This window comes from Cetorhinus maximus, chromosome 23, assembly GCF_964194155.1.
Source record: "Cetorhinus maximus chromosome 23, sCetMax3.hap1.1, whole genome shotgun sequence".
Taxonomy (NCBI): domain Eukaryota; kingdom Metazoa; phylum Chordata; class Chondrichthyes; order Lamniformes; family Cetorhinidae; genus Cetorhinus; species Cetorhinus maximus.
The window spans coordinates 15,767,063-15,782,434 of NC_135901.1; the positions used below are offsets into that span (position 1 = coordinate 15,767,063).

Consider the following 15,372-nt stretch of genomic DNA (forward strand, 5'->3'; position numbering starts at 1 on the left):
ACTCACTGACTTTCCAAAAACAGTTGTCTTATCTTGATTCATGTCCAGTTGCAATTGTGCCTTTTACCTAAGGTTTACTCAACAGTGAGGGGATCTCACAAAAGACTACACCAGTCCTGATAAAGTGGCTGAATCCAGATATTTTGCATGGAATCACCACTCTTTTTAGTGGCTTCAATGTGTGACATCACCCAAACCTAAACAAGTTGAACCCTCCTTAACCTTGTGTCCATCTTCACCACGAGGTGAATCTGGGTAACATCTTCACCAATCTGATCCACATACTGTCGAGGTGCAGCCACTATCTAACACAGCACAGTTGAAAGCGTCTGTGAACAATATACTCAGAAATGGACCAAAACTCTTTGTGACGAGTACAATTCCTTCAGAGTGATAATTGTCATGATCTTCAGCCTCAGAATTCTCTGTGTCATGAGTCACTTTGAAGACCCTGATTTTCCACTTTGGGCAGTTTGGCTCATAATCATATTTTGAGTTAATCCTGAAACACTTGTTAATTGTTCCCATTCACCTATTAGTGCTGTTCCAATCCAGATCTGTTAAAGGTGCTTTCGCCCTCATTCAAAACCTGTCAAAGTCCGATTATGCTCACAGGCTTTCTTGTAAATATTATCAATGAACCCGAATAGAAGATCCAAACCTTCATCGATATCCAACTGACAGGCATCCAGCTCACAAAATTCTTCTGTTCTGATTTTACTTTTGTTAGGAAGTGACAGTGCCAAGGCCAGACCTTGTTCCCTCCTTGGTTGGGACATAACCCGTGTCCACATATCCACTTCATTCTTCCACTGGTTGTATGGCTCAGACTCCAAGAACAGGCTGGGTATCTGACCCTGACAATTGCTTTCAGCCATTTCTCACAAAAATTACTAGGATTGGAAGCTTTTGTCCAAAATTTTATTTCCGTTTAGTTTCCATCCTTCGCCATTAGGCAAGCAATCTGTTACCATGACAGCCTTATGGTGAAGAAAGAAACTGGAGCCAGTCTTTACTTGGTATAGACTTATTCACAGAGTGAAACTTTAGTTATATAACTCCTGACTCCACTCCATGCCAGTAAGTTTCCTTTTATCTGTGCTCAAGTAACCATCCAATCAATTCCCTTCACCTATGTATATGTAACCACAGCTGATACAATTAACACCCACAGTCAGAGCATCGAAAGGGCCTGTAATCAGTGTGACTGCAATAGTGTCTCAGCAGGTTGGATGACTCCATGAATCCTTTCGCACACTCAGAGCCGGTGAACGGGCTCTCTCCTCTGTGTGAATTCGGCGGTGCTTCCGCAGGCTGGATGTATCAGCAAATTCCTTCTCGCACTCAGAACAGGTGAAAGGCCTCTCCCCAGTGTGAACACGCTGGTGTCTCAGCAGGTTGGATGATTCAGTGAATCCTTTCCCACACAGAGAGCAGGAGAACAGCCTCTCCCCGGTGTGAACTCGCCGGTGCTTCCATAGGCTGGATGAATTTGGGAATCCCTTCCCACATTCAGAGCAGGAGAATGGCCTCTCTCCAGTATGAACACGTCGGTGTGCCCGCAGGCTGGTTGACCGAGTGAATCCCTTCCCACACACGGAGCAAGTGAATGGTCTCTCTCCGGTGTGCGCTATCTGGTGCCGCAGAAGGTTGGTTAACCGAGTGAATCCCTTCTCACACACGGGGAAAGTGAATGGCCTCTCCCCAGTGTGAACAACACTGTGGTTCTGCAGGGTGGATGATTCACTGAATCCCTTCCCACAGACGGAGCAGATGTATGGCCTCTCCCCAGTGTGAACGCGTTGGTGCAACCGCAGGTGTGATGACTGAGTGAATCCCTTGCCACACACGGAGCAGGTGAACGGCCTCTCCCCGGTGTGAACTCGCTTGTGTGTAACCAGATGTGATGAGTGATTGAATCCCTTGCCACACTGAGAGCAGGTGAATGGCCTCTCCCCCGTGTGAATGCGTCGATGAATTTCGAGTGCAGATGGGGAACGGAATCTCTTCCCACAGTCCCCACATTTCCACGGTTTCTCTATGGTGCAGGTGTCCTTGTGTCTCTGCATGTTCGCCAATCAGCTGAAGCCTCATCTGTACACAGAATATGTGTACGGCCTCTCTCTGCTGTGAATGGTGCAATATTTTTTCAGGCTGTGTAACTGGTTAGAGCTCCCTCCACGGTCAATCCACTGAAACACTCGCAGTCAGGGGTGCGTGTCTCTGTGTTTTTCCATTCACATTGATGTTTAAAAATGTCAGAAAGAGACAGAGCGTTGATGAGTTTCTAGCTTTGATGGGGAAATCAATCCCTTCCCACAGTCCCCACATTTCCATGGTTTCTCAGAGGACCTGATGTCCTTGTGTCTCTCCAGGCTGGACAATCAGTTGAAGCCTTGTTCACAAGCAGAACACATGAATGATTTTTCCCTGCTGTGAATGGTGTGATTTTTATTCAGTCTGTGTAACGGATTAAAACTCTTTCCACAGCCAGTGCACTGGAACACTCTCATTCGGGTGTGTGAATGTCTTGGTGCTTTATCAGTCACAGTGATGTTTGAAATCTTTTTCCACAGACAGAATAGACAAACGTTTACCCTTCCTCATTCAAAGGCCAGTGATATTCAGGTTCTGCTGAATCAAGTGACAGTGAGATCCTCCCCTTCTAACCTCCTGTAAAATGAGTTTACAGAAGTTATCACTGTAAATACAGGATATTTTCTTTTATTCATTCATGGGATGTGAGCTTCGCTGGCTGGGCCAGCATTTATTGCCCATCCCTAGTTGCTCTTGAGAAGGTGGTGGTGAGCTGCCTTCTTCAGCTGCTGCAGTCCATGTGGTATTAAATATATAAATTCAGAACAGAGAATTCTAGTTTCTATGGAACATTTTTCCCTCTCATTCCTCCAAATCTATAAATCTCTGTCCCACACACTCCTCTCCCTCTCTGCTCATTGTTCCAGACTCAGTGTCCAGTCTCCAACTTATTCTTTTCTCCTCTCCAGATTCTCTCTCCTCCTGTCCTTAAACTGGTGACTCAGGCTGTGGATCAATCCCACTCCATCACTCTAATTCTACCAAATACTTTGCCTCAAAACAACAAATTCCCTTCATTGACTTTAGCAGTGATGTTAAATGAACGGAAATAACCACCTTTTCCCAATTAGGGCTCTGGTTCAGTTTGGTGCCGCAGAGAAGCCGGAAGCGGCGGATGGTGATTCCGGACCAATAGGAAGAGAGGGGGCGGGGCTGGAGGACCGATTTGGAACTGGAGGACCGAGTTGGGGCTGCTGGTCCTCCAACCAATCGGAGTGAATGACGGGCGGGGCCCTAAACGGACGCCCCGGCGCATGCGTGTTGTGGGGCAGAGATTGGAGCATGCGCAGTGCTGGACGATGTCCTGTTGAATCCGTGGGGGAGAGATGACTTGAGGCAGGAGAGGAATAGAGGAAGCGGGTGGACTTGGAGGCTTCAGAAACACCTCATGTAGGCTCCCATATCCCGTGTTTTCAACAAGCGGAACAGCAGTTGAGGGGTTTCTGATGACAGGCCGAGGGTAACGGCTGCACCGCCATCTTGAGAAGGGAGGGTGTGCAGCCGGGCGCATGCGCGGCGATAAGGATGATGGGATTTGGAACCAGGAAATTCAAACCAAAGATCCCATCAGGATCTGAGCAAGTCAGACACAGAAATACCTGGCAAAACTCAGCAGGTCTGGCCGCATTGACGGAGAAGAGCACAGTTGACGTTTCGAGTCCTCATGACCCTTCAACAGAACTAAGTAAAATTAGGAAAGGGGTGAAATATAAGCTGGTTTAAGGGGGGGGGGGGAGAAGGGGGGGTTGTTGGGACAAGCAAGCAGTGATAGAAGGAGATAACCAAAAGATGTCACAGACAAAAGAACAAAGAGGTGTTGAAGGTGGTGATATTATCTAAAAGAATGTGCTAATTAAGAGTGGAGAGCAGGACAAGCAAGGTACAGATAGCTCTAGTGGGGGTGGGGTGAAATAAGACAAAAAGTGCATAAAAGGTATAGATAAACGATTGGTGGAAATACATTTAAAAATAATGGAAATAGGTGGAAAAAGAAAAATCTATATAAATTATTGGAAAAAACAAAAAGGAGGGGGAAGAAACGGAAAGGGGGTGGGGATGGAGGAGGGAGTTCAAGATCTAAAATTGTTGAACTCAATATTCAGTCCGGAAGGCCGTAAAGTGCCTAGTCGGAAGATGAGGTGCTGTTCCTCCAGTTTGTGTTGAGCTTCACTGGAACAATGCAGCAAGCCAAGGACGCAAGTCCCTCAATTCACCAGGACCTGGGTATCAACTGCATCTGATTGTGGAAGGACAAACAGGGCTGCCTGCTCTGTTTGTGGTAAGTGTGACCCTGGTGTGACTGCACCAATGAGTTTCCAGCTCTGATGGGTAACTGAAAACCTTTCCACAGTCCCCACATTTCCAGTTTCTCTCCAGTGTAACTGCACTGGTTTTGTGTTCGGGCAGAAGAGCTGAAGCCTCGTCCACACACACAAAACACGTTACGGTTTATCCAGGCTGGAAACGGGTCCCTTTGCTTCCATGTTCAAAGGCCGATGATATTCAGGTCATCATGATTCTGTCAGATCTTGATATGATGTTCGGTTTGTGTTTCCCGTCTGTAAATCCACCTCTTCCAACACGTTGAAAAATGAATTTAAAACAGGACAAGGGAGTGTGAGGGAATCACAAAAACAGAAAGGCAGGTTGTGATACTGAGCTGAATGAATCTGGTAATTTGGGGGCTAGAACAAAGTGGGCAGAGCTTCGGGGTCCCAGTGACCAGGAGAGAAAATCATTGATCCGTTGATTTTATTCTAACTCTCCACACCAGAGAACTGAACCTAGGCAAAGTAGAGGGAGGGAGGGAGATAACTGGGAAATGGCAGAGATGGTGAGATGGTTTTGAATATCAGCCCAGGGAGGAGGGAGAGTGTGTAGGATGGGGATTTCCAGCTTTGGAGGAACAAGAGAGGGAAAAATGTTCGATAGTGACTTGAATTGTCTGTTCTGAATTTTCACCCTGTACTTATTGTTGACTTTGCTAAACTCCTTTTACAGGGCATTAGAAGGGGAGGATGTGCAAATGGAAAATTCAAACCAAACATCACATCAGGATCTGACATAGTCACTGGATTCATCAGGACCTGAATGTCATTGGCCTTTGCATATGGAAAGGGAAATGTTTGTCCGTTCTGTCTGAGGGAAAAGATTTCAAGCATCAATGTGATTAGAAAAGCACCGAGACACAGATATCTGTGGGAGTGTTGCAGTGAACTAACTGTGGAAAGAGCTTTAACCAGTTACACAGCCTGAAAAAATATCACACTATTCACAGCGGGGAGAAATCGTGTACATGTTGTGTGTGTGGACAAGGCTTCAGCTGGTCATGCAACCTGGAGAAACTCAAGGACATCCACGCCATGGAGAAACCATGGAAATGTGGGGACTGTGGGAAGGGATTCAATTACCCATCCAAGCTGGAAACTCATCGACGCACTCACACTGGGGAGAGGCCATTCACCTGCTCTGTGTGTTCGAAGGGATTCACTCAGTCATCTATCCTGCTGACACACCAGCGAGTTCACACTGGGGAGAGACTATTCATTTGTTCTGTATGTGGAAAGGGGTTTAGTTGTGCATCCCATCTTGTGACCTATGAGCGAGTTCACACTGGGGAGAGGCCATTCACCTGCTCTGTCTGTGGGAAGCGATTCACTGTTTCATCCCGTCTTTTGACACATGAGCGAGTTCACACTGGAGAGAAGCCATTCACCTGCTCCGAGTGTGGGAAAGGATTCATTTCCTCATCCCTCCTTCTGGCACACCAGCGAGTTCACACTGTGGAGAGGCCGTTCACCTGCTTGGTGTGTGGGAAGGGATTCACTGTTTCGTCCAGGCTGCTGACACACCAGGGCATTCACAATGGAGAGACACCATTCACCTATTCCATCTGTGGAAAGGGTTTCACTCATTCATCACATCTGCTGAGACACCAGCGTGTGCACATTTAGAGGAGGCTCTTACTGCTGCTGTTAATCTGCTCCGTGTGTGGGAAGGGACCTACTTGTTCAGCCACCTCTTGACACATCAACATCTTCTCTCTGATAAAAGACGTTTCAAATGTTCTGACTGAGAAGAGCTTTACAATTACAAATAACCTGCTGAAACTTCAAGAGGACATCAACAGGCTGCTGGATTGGGCAGGCACAAAGCCTGACAAAATTCAACACAGAAAAATGTGAGTTGATACACTTCGATAGGAAGATTGAGGAGAGACTGATCATGTTAAACATTAATGAACAGTGAGAGCTGTGTAAGAATATGGGGCTGTTGAGGGTATTTTGAGAAATTAGGCATTGCAAGCGTTAAATGGTCAGAAACATTTCTCTGAATAGATTCTGCGACGAGATGCACTGCCTTGGACTTTCTACTGCCTCAGGGTTTTGAATGTGTGAGAAGTGGCTTTGGTGTTGTATAAACTCCCTTATTATCCCAAGGAAAGAACAAGCGGAAGTTCTTCTTTGATTGTGGAAATACAGCGAGCTCTTGTAAACCTGGGGGATATTATCAATTAGAAATCCTTGTTAGTAATTTCCAGCATTCAGCTTTGACACAGTTAGAACACTCGTCACCATGAAGGTCCTGGGTTACCTCGGCACCATGGAAACAGACACCCAGTTTGTGTTTGTGCTCAGGCCCAGGGTGAAAAGCCGATAGGGGGAGGCCCAGGAACTCTACCCAGAAACAGAACCTACTAGGCTAATGATTGGCTAGAATGGGACTATAGGAGATCGATGATTGGATGGATTTTTCTGTGATTCCAGGTTTGGAGATTTATCCCAGTGGGTTTGAGTCATTCTCAGTTTGGAAAGGTCAGGAAGGTCACTGCTCCAAATTGGCTTAAACATGAATGTGAATCAGAGAAATGAGGCCCCTCCTACATCCCAATGGACAATAGTGCAGAATCAAATTCTTCTTTGTACTTTGTAAACTGCTGCTCAAACACAGTGTATTAAGTTTCACCTGAATAACTGTTACCAACATGTAGCCATCTTACAACCATTGAGAAGATCGTCATTGGAACAGGATGGTGCAGGCGCTAAACAAATGCAAGCTGTTGTTGATATTGACTGTGGGCGGATTCAGTTGCCCATCTGAGCTGGAAACTCGGTCCAGTCCTGCCAGGGAGAGGGTGTTCACCAACTGCATGAGGAAAAGGATTAACTTGCTCACTCCATTTACTGACACGGCAGGACAGACACACTGAGAGACGGTTCAGAAACTTCACAGAGGTGAAAGGATTTCATCCAGTCTTCTCACCTGTTAACATCCCAGTTTAAAAAGATCAAATGGTTCAGTGCATGATCAGTGCATTGTTACTGGAGAGAGGCTGTTTAAATGTTCTGTGTGTGAGCAGAGATTCACTCGTTCATCCGACCTGCTGAGACAACAGTGAGTTTACATCTGACTGTCAGGATTAGATTTTGCTGTTATTTCTGCTGTTTGGGGGACTCTCGATTCTTCACTAACCCCCATTCCTTCTGGTGGATAATGGAGGGTCTGTGCACTTGGGCTTCTGTATAATTTTGCTCCTCATTATATTGATTGGCCCTCCAGCCCGAACCTCCACCCATCACAGAACAAAATGACTATTCACAAACTGGGACCTCCAGTGACGGGACATTTGCCCAGCGTTCCCCACGGTGGGGAATGTCCCCTATCTACACCACAGGAGACCAGTGCACAGGCACAGTTTCAAACAGGGTTTGGAGCATGTGCAGTGTGAGTAATGGCCATGGATGGCACTTGTTTTTCGTATCTGCAGTCGGTTAGCAGTCGAGGGGAGACAGAGGGAGTGATGGAGCCGGCGGGAGGGTGAGGATGCTTCACAAACACTTTCTGTAGGCCACAAACCCCAAATCCATGTTTGCACCGGTCCGGCATTCCCCAGTGACAGGCCCAGGTTAGGGGGACAGTGTGCAGCAGGGCGCACGCACGATCATCCTGGGCCAGGAAACAGGAGAGAATGTTGTAAATTTCACAGAATCACAGAATTGTTACAGCACAGAAGGAGGCCAGTCAGCCCATCATGTCTGTGCTGGCTCTCCGAACAAGCAATTCACCTCGTGCCATTCCCCTGCCTTCTCCCTGTAACCCTGTTCATCCTTCCCCTTCAAATAATAATTCAGGGTTTGTATCCTGGGCTGACAGTGGTTGATTTTGGAAACTCAAAATCAGGGATTAGAAGGAGAGGATTTACACACAGCAAACTCAAACCAAGAGAAATGTTTGTTCTGTCCTTGGTGATTGTTTTTGTAAAAACCTTAAACAGGGGGATTTACAGACAGGAAACTCAAACCAAGCTTCATATCAAGATCTGACAGAGTCACTCGATTCATAAGGACCTGAATATCACGGCCTTTGAATCTGGAAGGAGAAATGTTTGTCTGTTCTGGCTGCAGGAAAAGATTTCAAACATCAGTGTAACTGGAAAATCACCGAGACACACACACACGCACACACTCGAGTGAGAGTGTTCCAGTGCACTGACTGTGGCAAGAGCTTTAACCAGTCACAGAGCCTGAGGAAACATCACACCATTCACAGTGGGGAGAGACTGTACACGTGTTCTGTGTCTGGTCGAAGTGTGAACTGATCATCCAACCTGGAGAGGCACAAGGGCATCAACACCATGGAGAAACCGTGGAAATGTGGGGACTGTGAGAAGAGATTCAGTTCCCCATCCCACCTGGAAGCTCATCGATGCACTCACACTGGGGAGAGGCCGTTCACCTGCCCCATGTGTGGGAAGGGATTCACTCGGTTGTCCTGCCTTCAGACACACAAACTTGTTCATTCTGATAAACCGTTTACATGTTCTGACTGTGAGAAGAGTTTGAAAAGAAAACCAGATTTGCTGACACACCAACGTATCCACACTGGGGAGAGACCGTTCACCTGCTCTGTGCGTGGAAAAGGATTCACTCAGTCATCCAGCCTTCTGACACACCAACAAGTTCACACTGGGGAGAGGCCATTCAACTGCTCCATATGTGGGAAGAGATTCATTAATTAATCCCACCTACAGAGACACTAGCGAGTTCAAAAGTAAATGCAGGGTTTCGATCCTGATATTATTGCTTCTGTTAGTCACATCCAGAACTGAACCATGTTCATTTTGAAACTTGGTGTTTGTTTCTGCTGATGTTAATGACCCCAATAACTGGCTGGAGATTAATATTCTGGATAAACGTTAAATAAACCAGCTTGGTGTCAAACACAGTGTGTGGAATATTTGTTTTCTCCAGGACAAGAGAAGATTAATTGAAATCTTGTTCTTGACAGTTCCATTTTTTGGCCTTTTCTCCTCTGTTAAAATAGGATTTGTATTTCTGCAGAGCCTTTCATGACACCAGGATGTCCCAAAGCATTTTACAGGCAATGAAATTCCTTTGAAGTGCAGTCGATGTTGGAATGTAGGAAATACAGCAGCTCATTTGTACACAGCAAGATCCCACAGACAAGAAGTTGATAATACCCAGATAGTCTGCTTTAGTGATGTTGATTGAGGGACAAATATTGACCAAGAATATGGGGAGAAATCTCCTGCTCTTTGAAATAGCCCCAATGGATCTCTTACACCTGCCCGTTCAGTCTCATCTGAAAGACAGGACCTCATACATTGCAGGGCTCTCTCAGTACTGCAGTGGAATGTCAGCCTAGATTTTATGTTCAAATTCTAGAGGTGGATTTGAACCCACAACCTCCTGACTCAGACATGAGAATGCAACCTCTGAGCCATGGCTAACACCTCATCATTACTTTGGATTTTTCCAGTTCTCAGAACCTTGGCCAATCTCATGGACAGGTTCCAGCTCCCCTTACCTTCTAGAGTGCCTCTCCTCGCCCGGATACCCTGGGGAGGTATCAGTAACACACCCGTGTACCTGCCCTCAGAGTGTTTAATGGGAAAGTGTGGACAGAGAGCCGGAGGGACAGTGAGTGGACATTATTGTACAGTCTGCTCCATATCCCATTCCTGGCTCTGAGTCTTTTGGTGATGATTTGAATTTGATGTCCTCTGACTCACCGACTGGTGGAAACAGTTTTTTCTCATTTACCTGATGAAATGTTGAACCTCTCCCTCAGATCTCCAATCAGCCTTTGTTCTAATGAAAAGAGCCCCAGTTTCTCTAATCTCTGCTGATAACTAAAGCCTCTCTTCCCTGGGATCATCTCAGTGAATCTCTTCTGCACCCTCTCCATGGCCTTGACATCCTTCCTGGTGTAAGATCCCCAAAACTTGACTCAATATTCTAACCGCAGCCTAAACAATGATTTGCACAGGTTTACATGACCTCTGTCCTTTTGAACTCTACACCCCGAATTATAAAACCCTGGATTTTACCAACTTGTCCTCCCACCATTAAAGGTTTGTGTCTCTGAATACCTTGTACGTTTTAGAGATATTAACACAACATGACTAAAATACATTGACATCCAATGTCTGATCTAACGTGTATTATGGGATAGAGAAGTTTAGTCAGAGTTAGAAACTCAAACAGACTCTTCACTGCAGACAGGTCACCATGGCAACACTGATAAGACATTCCATTCCACAGAATCGACTCATTGGAAACTCTAATCAGATCAGGGGAAAGGACAGAGTTTGTCTGTTATTAACCACAATAGAAATGTAAACAAAGTGAGGAATGGAATAGATTAGATTATCATCTGTGATGTTTATATCTGTAATGTAAAACTAAAATAAATAACAGAATTAAGAGTAGGCAGGGGAGTTTAGGGAGAATGAGAAAATTACTGAAGAAAAGTAACTGCTGGGAACGAGGGAAGGTGTCCCTGTAAGTCACGGATTAGAGAAATTCCAGCTGTCTTTTCCTCACTTCCTGCTAAAACCCAACAGAGGAGACAAAGAGTCAGGGGCCAGAGCTGGATCACTACAGAGTATAAAAATGAAGGGCTCTGATGTAAGGGGGCAATCAGGACTGAAGATACCGGAGATCAAGCTCAGGGTGCCCGAGGTTCCATCCAGCTGGCTGACCATGTAAGTGACTGTGGATTGGATAAAGAGAAAAAGGGAGGCTTATGGCAGATTCGCTGGGCTCAAAACAGCGGAAGCCCGAGAGGAATATAGAATGTGTAGGGGGGAACTTAAAAAGGAGATTAGGAGAGCAAAAAGGCGGCATGAAGAAACATTGGCAGGTAAAATAAAGGAAAATCCAAAGTTATTTTACAAGTACCTTAAGAGTAAGAGGATAACTAGGGAAAGAGTCAGGCCCATTAAGGACCACAGTGGTAACTTGTGTGTGGAGCCGGAAGATGCAGGTAGAGTTCTAAATGAATGCTTTGTGTCGGTGTTCACAAGTGAGAGGGACGACGTGGGTATGGAAATCAGGCAGAAGGACTGTGATATAATTAAAGAAATTAGCATTGAAAGGGAGGAGGTTCTAAATGGTCTGGCAGGCTTAAAATGAGATATATCTCCAGGCCAGGATGAAATGTATCCCAGGCTGTTGAGTGAGGCAAGGGAGGAGATAGTGGAGGTGCTGGCAATAATTTTCAATACCTCTCTGGCCACAGGAGAGGTGCCAGAAGACAGCCAGTGTGGTACCATTATTCAAGAAGGGAGGAAGGAATAAATCAGGGAACTACAGGCCAGTCAGTCTAACCTCAGTGGTGAGGAAACTATTGGAAGCAATTCTGAGGGACAGAATTAATCTACACTTGGAGAGGCAGAGATTAATCAAGGACAGCCAGCATGGTTTTTTTAAGGGGAGGTCATGTCTGACCGATTTGATTGAATTTTTCAAAGAGGTGACCAGGTGTGTAGATGAGGGCAGTGCATTTAACGTAGTCCACCTGGACCTCAGCAAGGCTTTTGATAAGGTCCCGCATGGGAGACTGATAACGAAGATAAGAGCCCATGGGATCCCAGGCAATTTGGCAAATTGGATCCAGAATTGGCTGAGTGGCAGGAACCAGAGGGTGATGGTTGAGGGGTGTTTTTGTGACTGGATGCCCATGTCCAGTGGGGTTCCACAGGGATTTGTGTTGGGTCCCTTGCTGTTTGTGGTATATATAAACTATTTAGACTTGAATGTAGGAGGGTTGATCAGTAAGTTCGCGGATGGCATGAAAATTGGTGGGGTGGTAAATCGTGAGGAGGATAGCCTTAGATGACAGGAGGATATAGACAGGCTGTTCAGATGGGCTGATCAGTGGCAAATAGAATTTAATCCGGATAAGTGTGAGGTGATGCACTTGAGCAGGACAAACAAGGCACGGGAATAAACGATGAATGGTAGGACCCTGGGAAGTACTGAAGATCAGAGTGACCTTAGTGTGCATGTCCACCGGTCCCTTAAGGTAGCATGACAAGTGGATAAGAAGGCATATGGGATACTTGCCCTTATTAGCCGAAGCATAGAATATAAGAGCAGGGAGGTTATGCTGGAACTGTATAAAATGCTGGTTAGGCCACAGCTAGAGTATTGTGTGCAGTTCTGGAATCCACATTATCGGAAGGATGTGATTGCACTAAAGTGAGTGCAGAAGAGATTTACCAGGATGTTGTCTGGGCTGGAGAGTTTTAGTTGTGAGGAGAGATTGGATAGTCTGGGGTTATTTTCCCTGCAGCAGAGGAGATTGAGGGGGGACATGATTGAGGTGTATAAAATTATGAGGGGCACAGATAGGGTAGACAGGAAGGAACTTTTCCCTGTGGTGGAGGGATCAATAGACAGGGGGCATAGATTTAAGGTAAGGGGCAGGAGGTTTAGAGGGGATGTGAGGAAGAATTTTTTCACCCAGAGGGTGGTGGGAATCTGGAACTCACTGTCTGAAAGGGTGGTAGAGGAAGAAACCCTCATAACATTTAAAAGTATTTAGACGTGCACTTGCGATGCCATGACATACAAGGCTATGGGCCTAGTGCTGGAAAATGGGATTAGAATAGTTCAATACTTGCTTGACTGGCGCAGATGTGATGGGCCGAAGGGTCTTCTTCTGTGCTGTAGACCTCTATGACTCTATGACACTTGGGACTTGGATGTTTACTCAAATTGACGGAACAATATAAGATAAAGCAGAGGACGTGAATCTGCTCATTTCTTTATTTCTGTATTTCTTAAGAAGGTATTAAAGTTGCTGACATGAAACCTCATCAGTGTGTTTATTAATAAGAAAATGTAAACTAGAATCTTCCCTGTCTTTACTGTTCTATTTCTCCAGTCCTTCTAAACCATAGGCATTTAGTGAATATTTTAGCTTTTTAATTCAGGAAATTTATCACCTCATATTTTCTGTGTTAAATTTAATCTGACATGTTACCTGCACCAGTTACTAACTTATGTATTCACAGTGAGTCACTTATATTCCTCTTCACTGTTCTGCCCATTTCCTATTGTAAAATCATCTGGAGATTTTGATTTTAAACCCATAAAGCGAAACCCAATCATTCCTTTATATTGAGAAGAGCAATGGTCAAAACACCAACCCTGGGAGAGAACTGGATAGTCTGAAGGATATCCATTTGTCACTCCTTTTTTAAATTTATTTCCTGGGATGGGTATTGCAGGCAGTGCCAACATTTGTTTCCCATCCCTAATTGCCATTTGAGGGTAGTTAAGAGTCAACCACATTGCTGTGGTCTGGAGTCTCGTGTAGGCCAGGCCAGGTAAGGATGGCAGATTTCCTTCCCTAAAGGTCATGAGTGAACTTTTATATGGTTTCCTCTCCTCACTTCCTGCTTCAATTGCTCTCTACAGCTCCATTCACCAATACCCAGAGCATTATTTGGTGACATGCCAATAAGGTTACGACACAAAATAAGAACTCATGGTGTCGGGGGTAACATATTAGCATGGATAGCAGATTGGTTAGCTAACTGGAAGCAGAGAGTAGCAATAAGTGGGTCTTTTTCAGGCTGGCAAGCTGTGATGAGTGGAGTGCCTCAGGCATCAGTTCTGGAGCCTCACATATTTATATAATTCAACTATTTATATGTAAGTATATTTATATATCAGGATAAAAATATACTATTTGTATAGAACCTCTTCTATTTAGAGAGAGTGGACAAGCAAACGGAGTATAATGTAGGAAAAGTGAACTTGCCACTTTGGCAGGAAGAATAGAAAAGCAGAATATTATTTAAATGGAGAGAGACCGCATAGCTCTGAGGCAGAGAGAGAGAGAGAGATCTGGCTGCCCTGGTAAATGAATCAGAAAAGGTTAGTCTGCAGGTAGAGCAAGCAATTAGGAAGGCAAATGGAATGTTGTTGTCTATTACAAGGGGAATGGAATATAAAAGTAGGGATGTTTCACTACAGTTCTACAGGCCATTGGTGAGACCACATATGGAGTACTGTGTACAGTATTGGTCTCCTTATTTAAGAAAGGATATAAATGCATTAGAAGCGGTTCAGAGAAGGTAAACTTGGTTGATTCCTGGGATGAAGGGGGTTATCTTATGAAGAAAGGTTGGACAGACTGGGCCTGTATCCATTCGCATTTAGAAAATGGAGAGGTGATCTTCCTGAAACATATAAGATCCTGATAGGACTTGACAGGATAGATGCTGAAAGGATCTTTCCCCTCGTGGGAGAAACTAGAGCGAGGGGGCACATTTTAAAATAAATAATCTCCCAATTAAGATGGAGATGAGAAGAATTTTTTTCTCTCAGCCAGTTGTGAATCTTTGGAACTCTCTTCCCCAGAGAACAGTGGAGGCAGAGTCAATGAATATTTTAAAGGCAGAAGTAGATTTTTTCTTATTCATTCATGAGATGTGAGTGCTACTGGCTGGACCAGCATTTGTTGCCCATCCCTAATTGCCCTTGAGAAGGTGGTGGTGAGTTGCCTTCTTGAACCACTGCAGTCCATGTGGCATAGGTATACCCACAGTGCTGTTAGGGAGGGAGTTCCAGGATTTTGACCCAGCGACAGTGAAATAAAGGCGATATATTTCTAAGTCAGGATGGTGAGTGGTTTGGAGGGGAACTTCCAGGTGGTGGTGTTCCCATCTATCTTCTGCCCTTGTCCTTCTAGATCACTTATAGGGTATGGAAGGTGCTGCCTAAGGAGCCCTTGGTAAGTTTCTGCAGTGAATCTTGTAGATGGTACACACTGCTGCCACTGTACTTAGGTGATGGAGGGAGTCAATGTATGTGGATGGGGTGCCAATCAAGCGGGCTGCTTTGTCCTGGATGGTTTCGAGCTTCTTGAGTGTTGTTGGAGGTGCACTCATCCAGGCAAGTGGGGAGTATTTCATTACACTCCAGACTTGTGTCTTGTCGGTGGTGGGCAGACTTTGGG

At 45.3% G+C, this 15,372-nt stretch overlaps 1 protein-coding gene across 1 annotated transcript in view; it reads left to right on the plus strand.

Annotated features, from left to right (window-relative positions):
- LOC144697842 (uncharacterized) overlaps positions 1-15,372 on the plus strand; it is a 42,259-nt gene that overhangs the window by 21,800 nt on the left and 5,087 nt on the right. Inside the window, 3 exon segments of the mRNA XM_078569818.1 lie at positions 5,313-6,047; positions 8,588-8,870; positions 8,952-9,072. Of these exon segments, the coding sequence (XP_078425944.1) occupies positions 5,313-6,047; positions 8,588-8,870; positions 8,952-9,072 (1,139 nt within the window).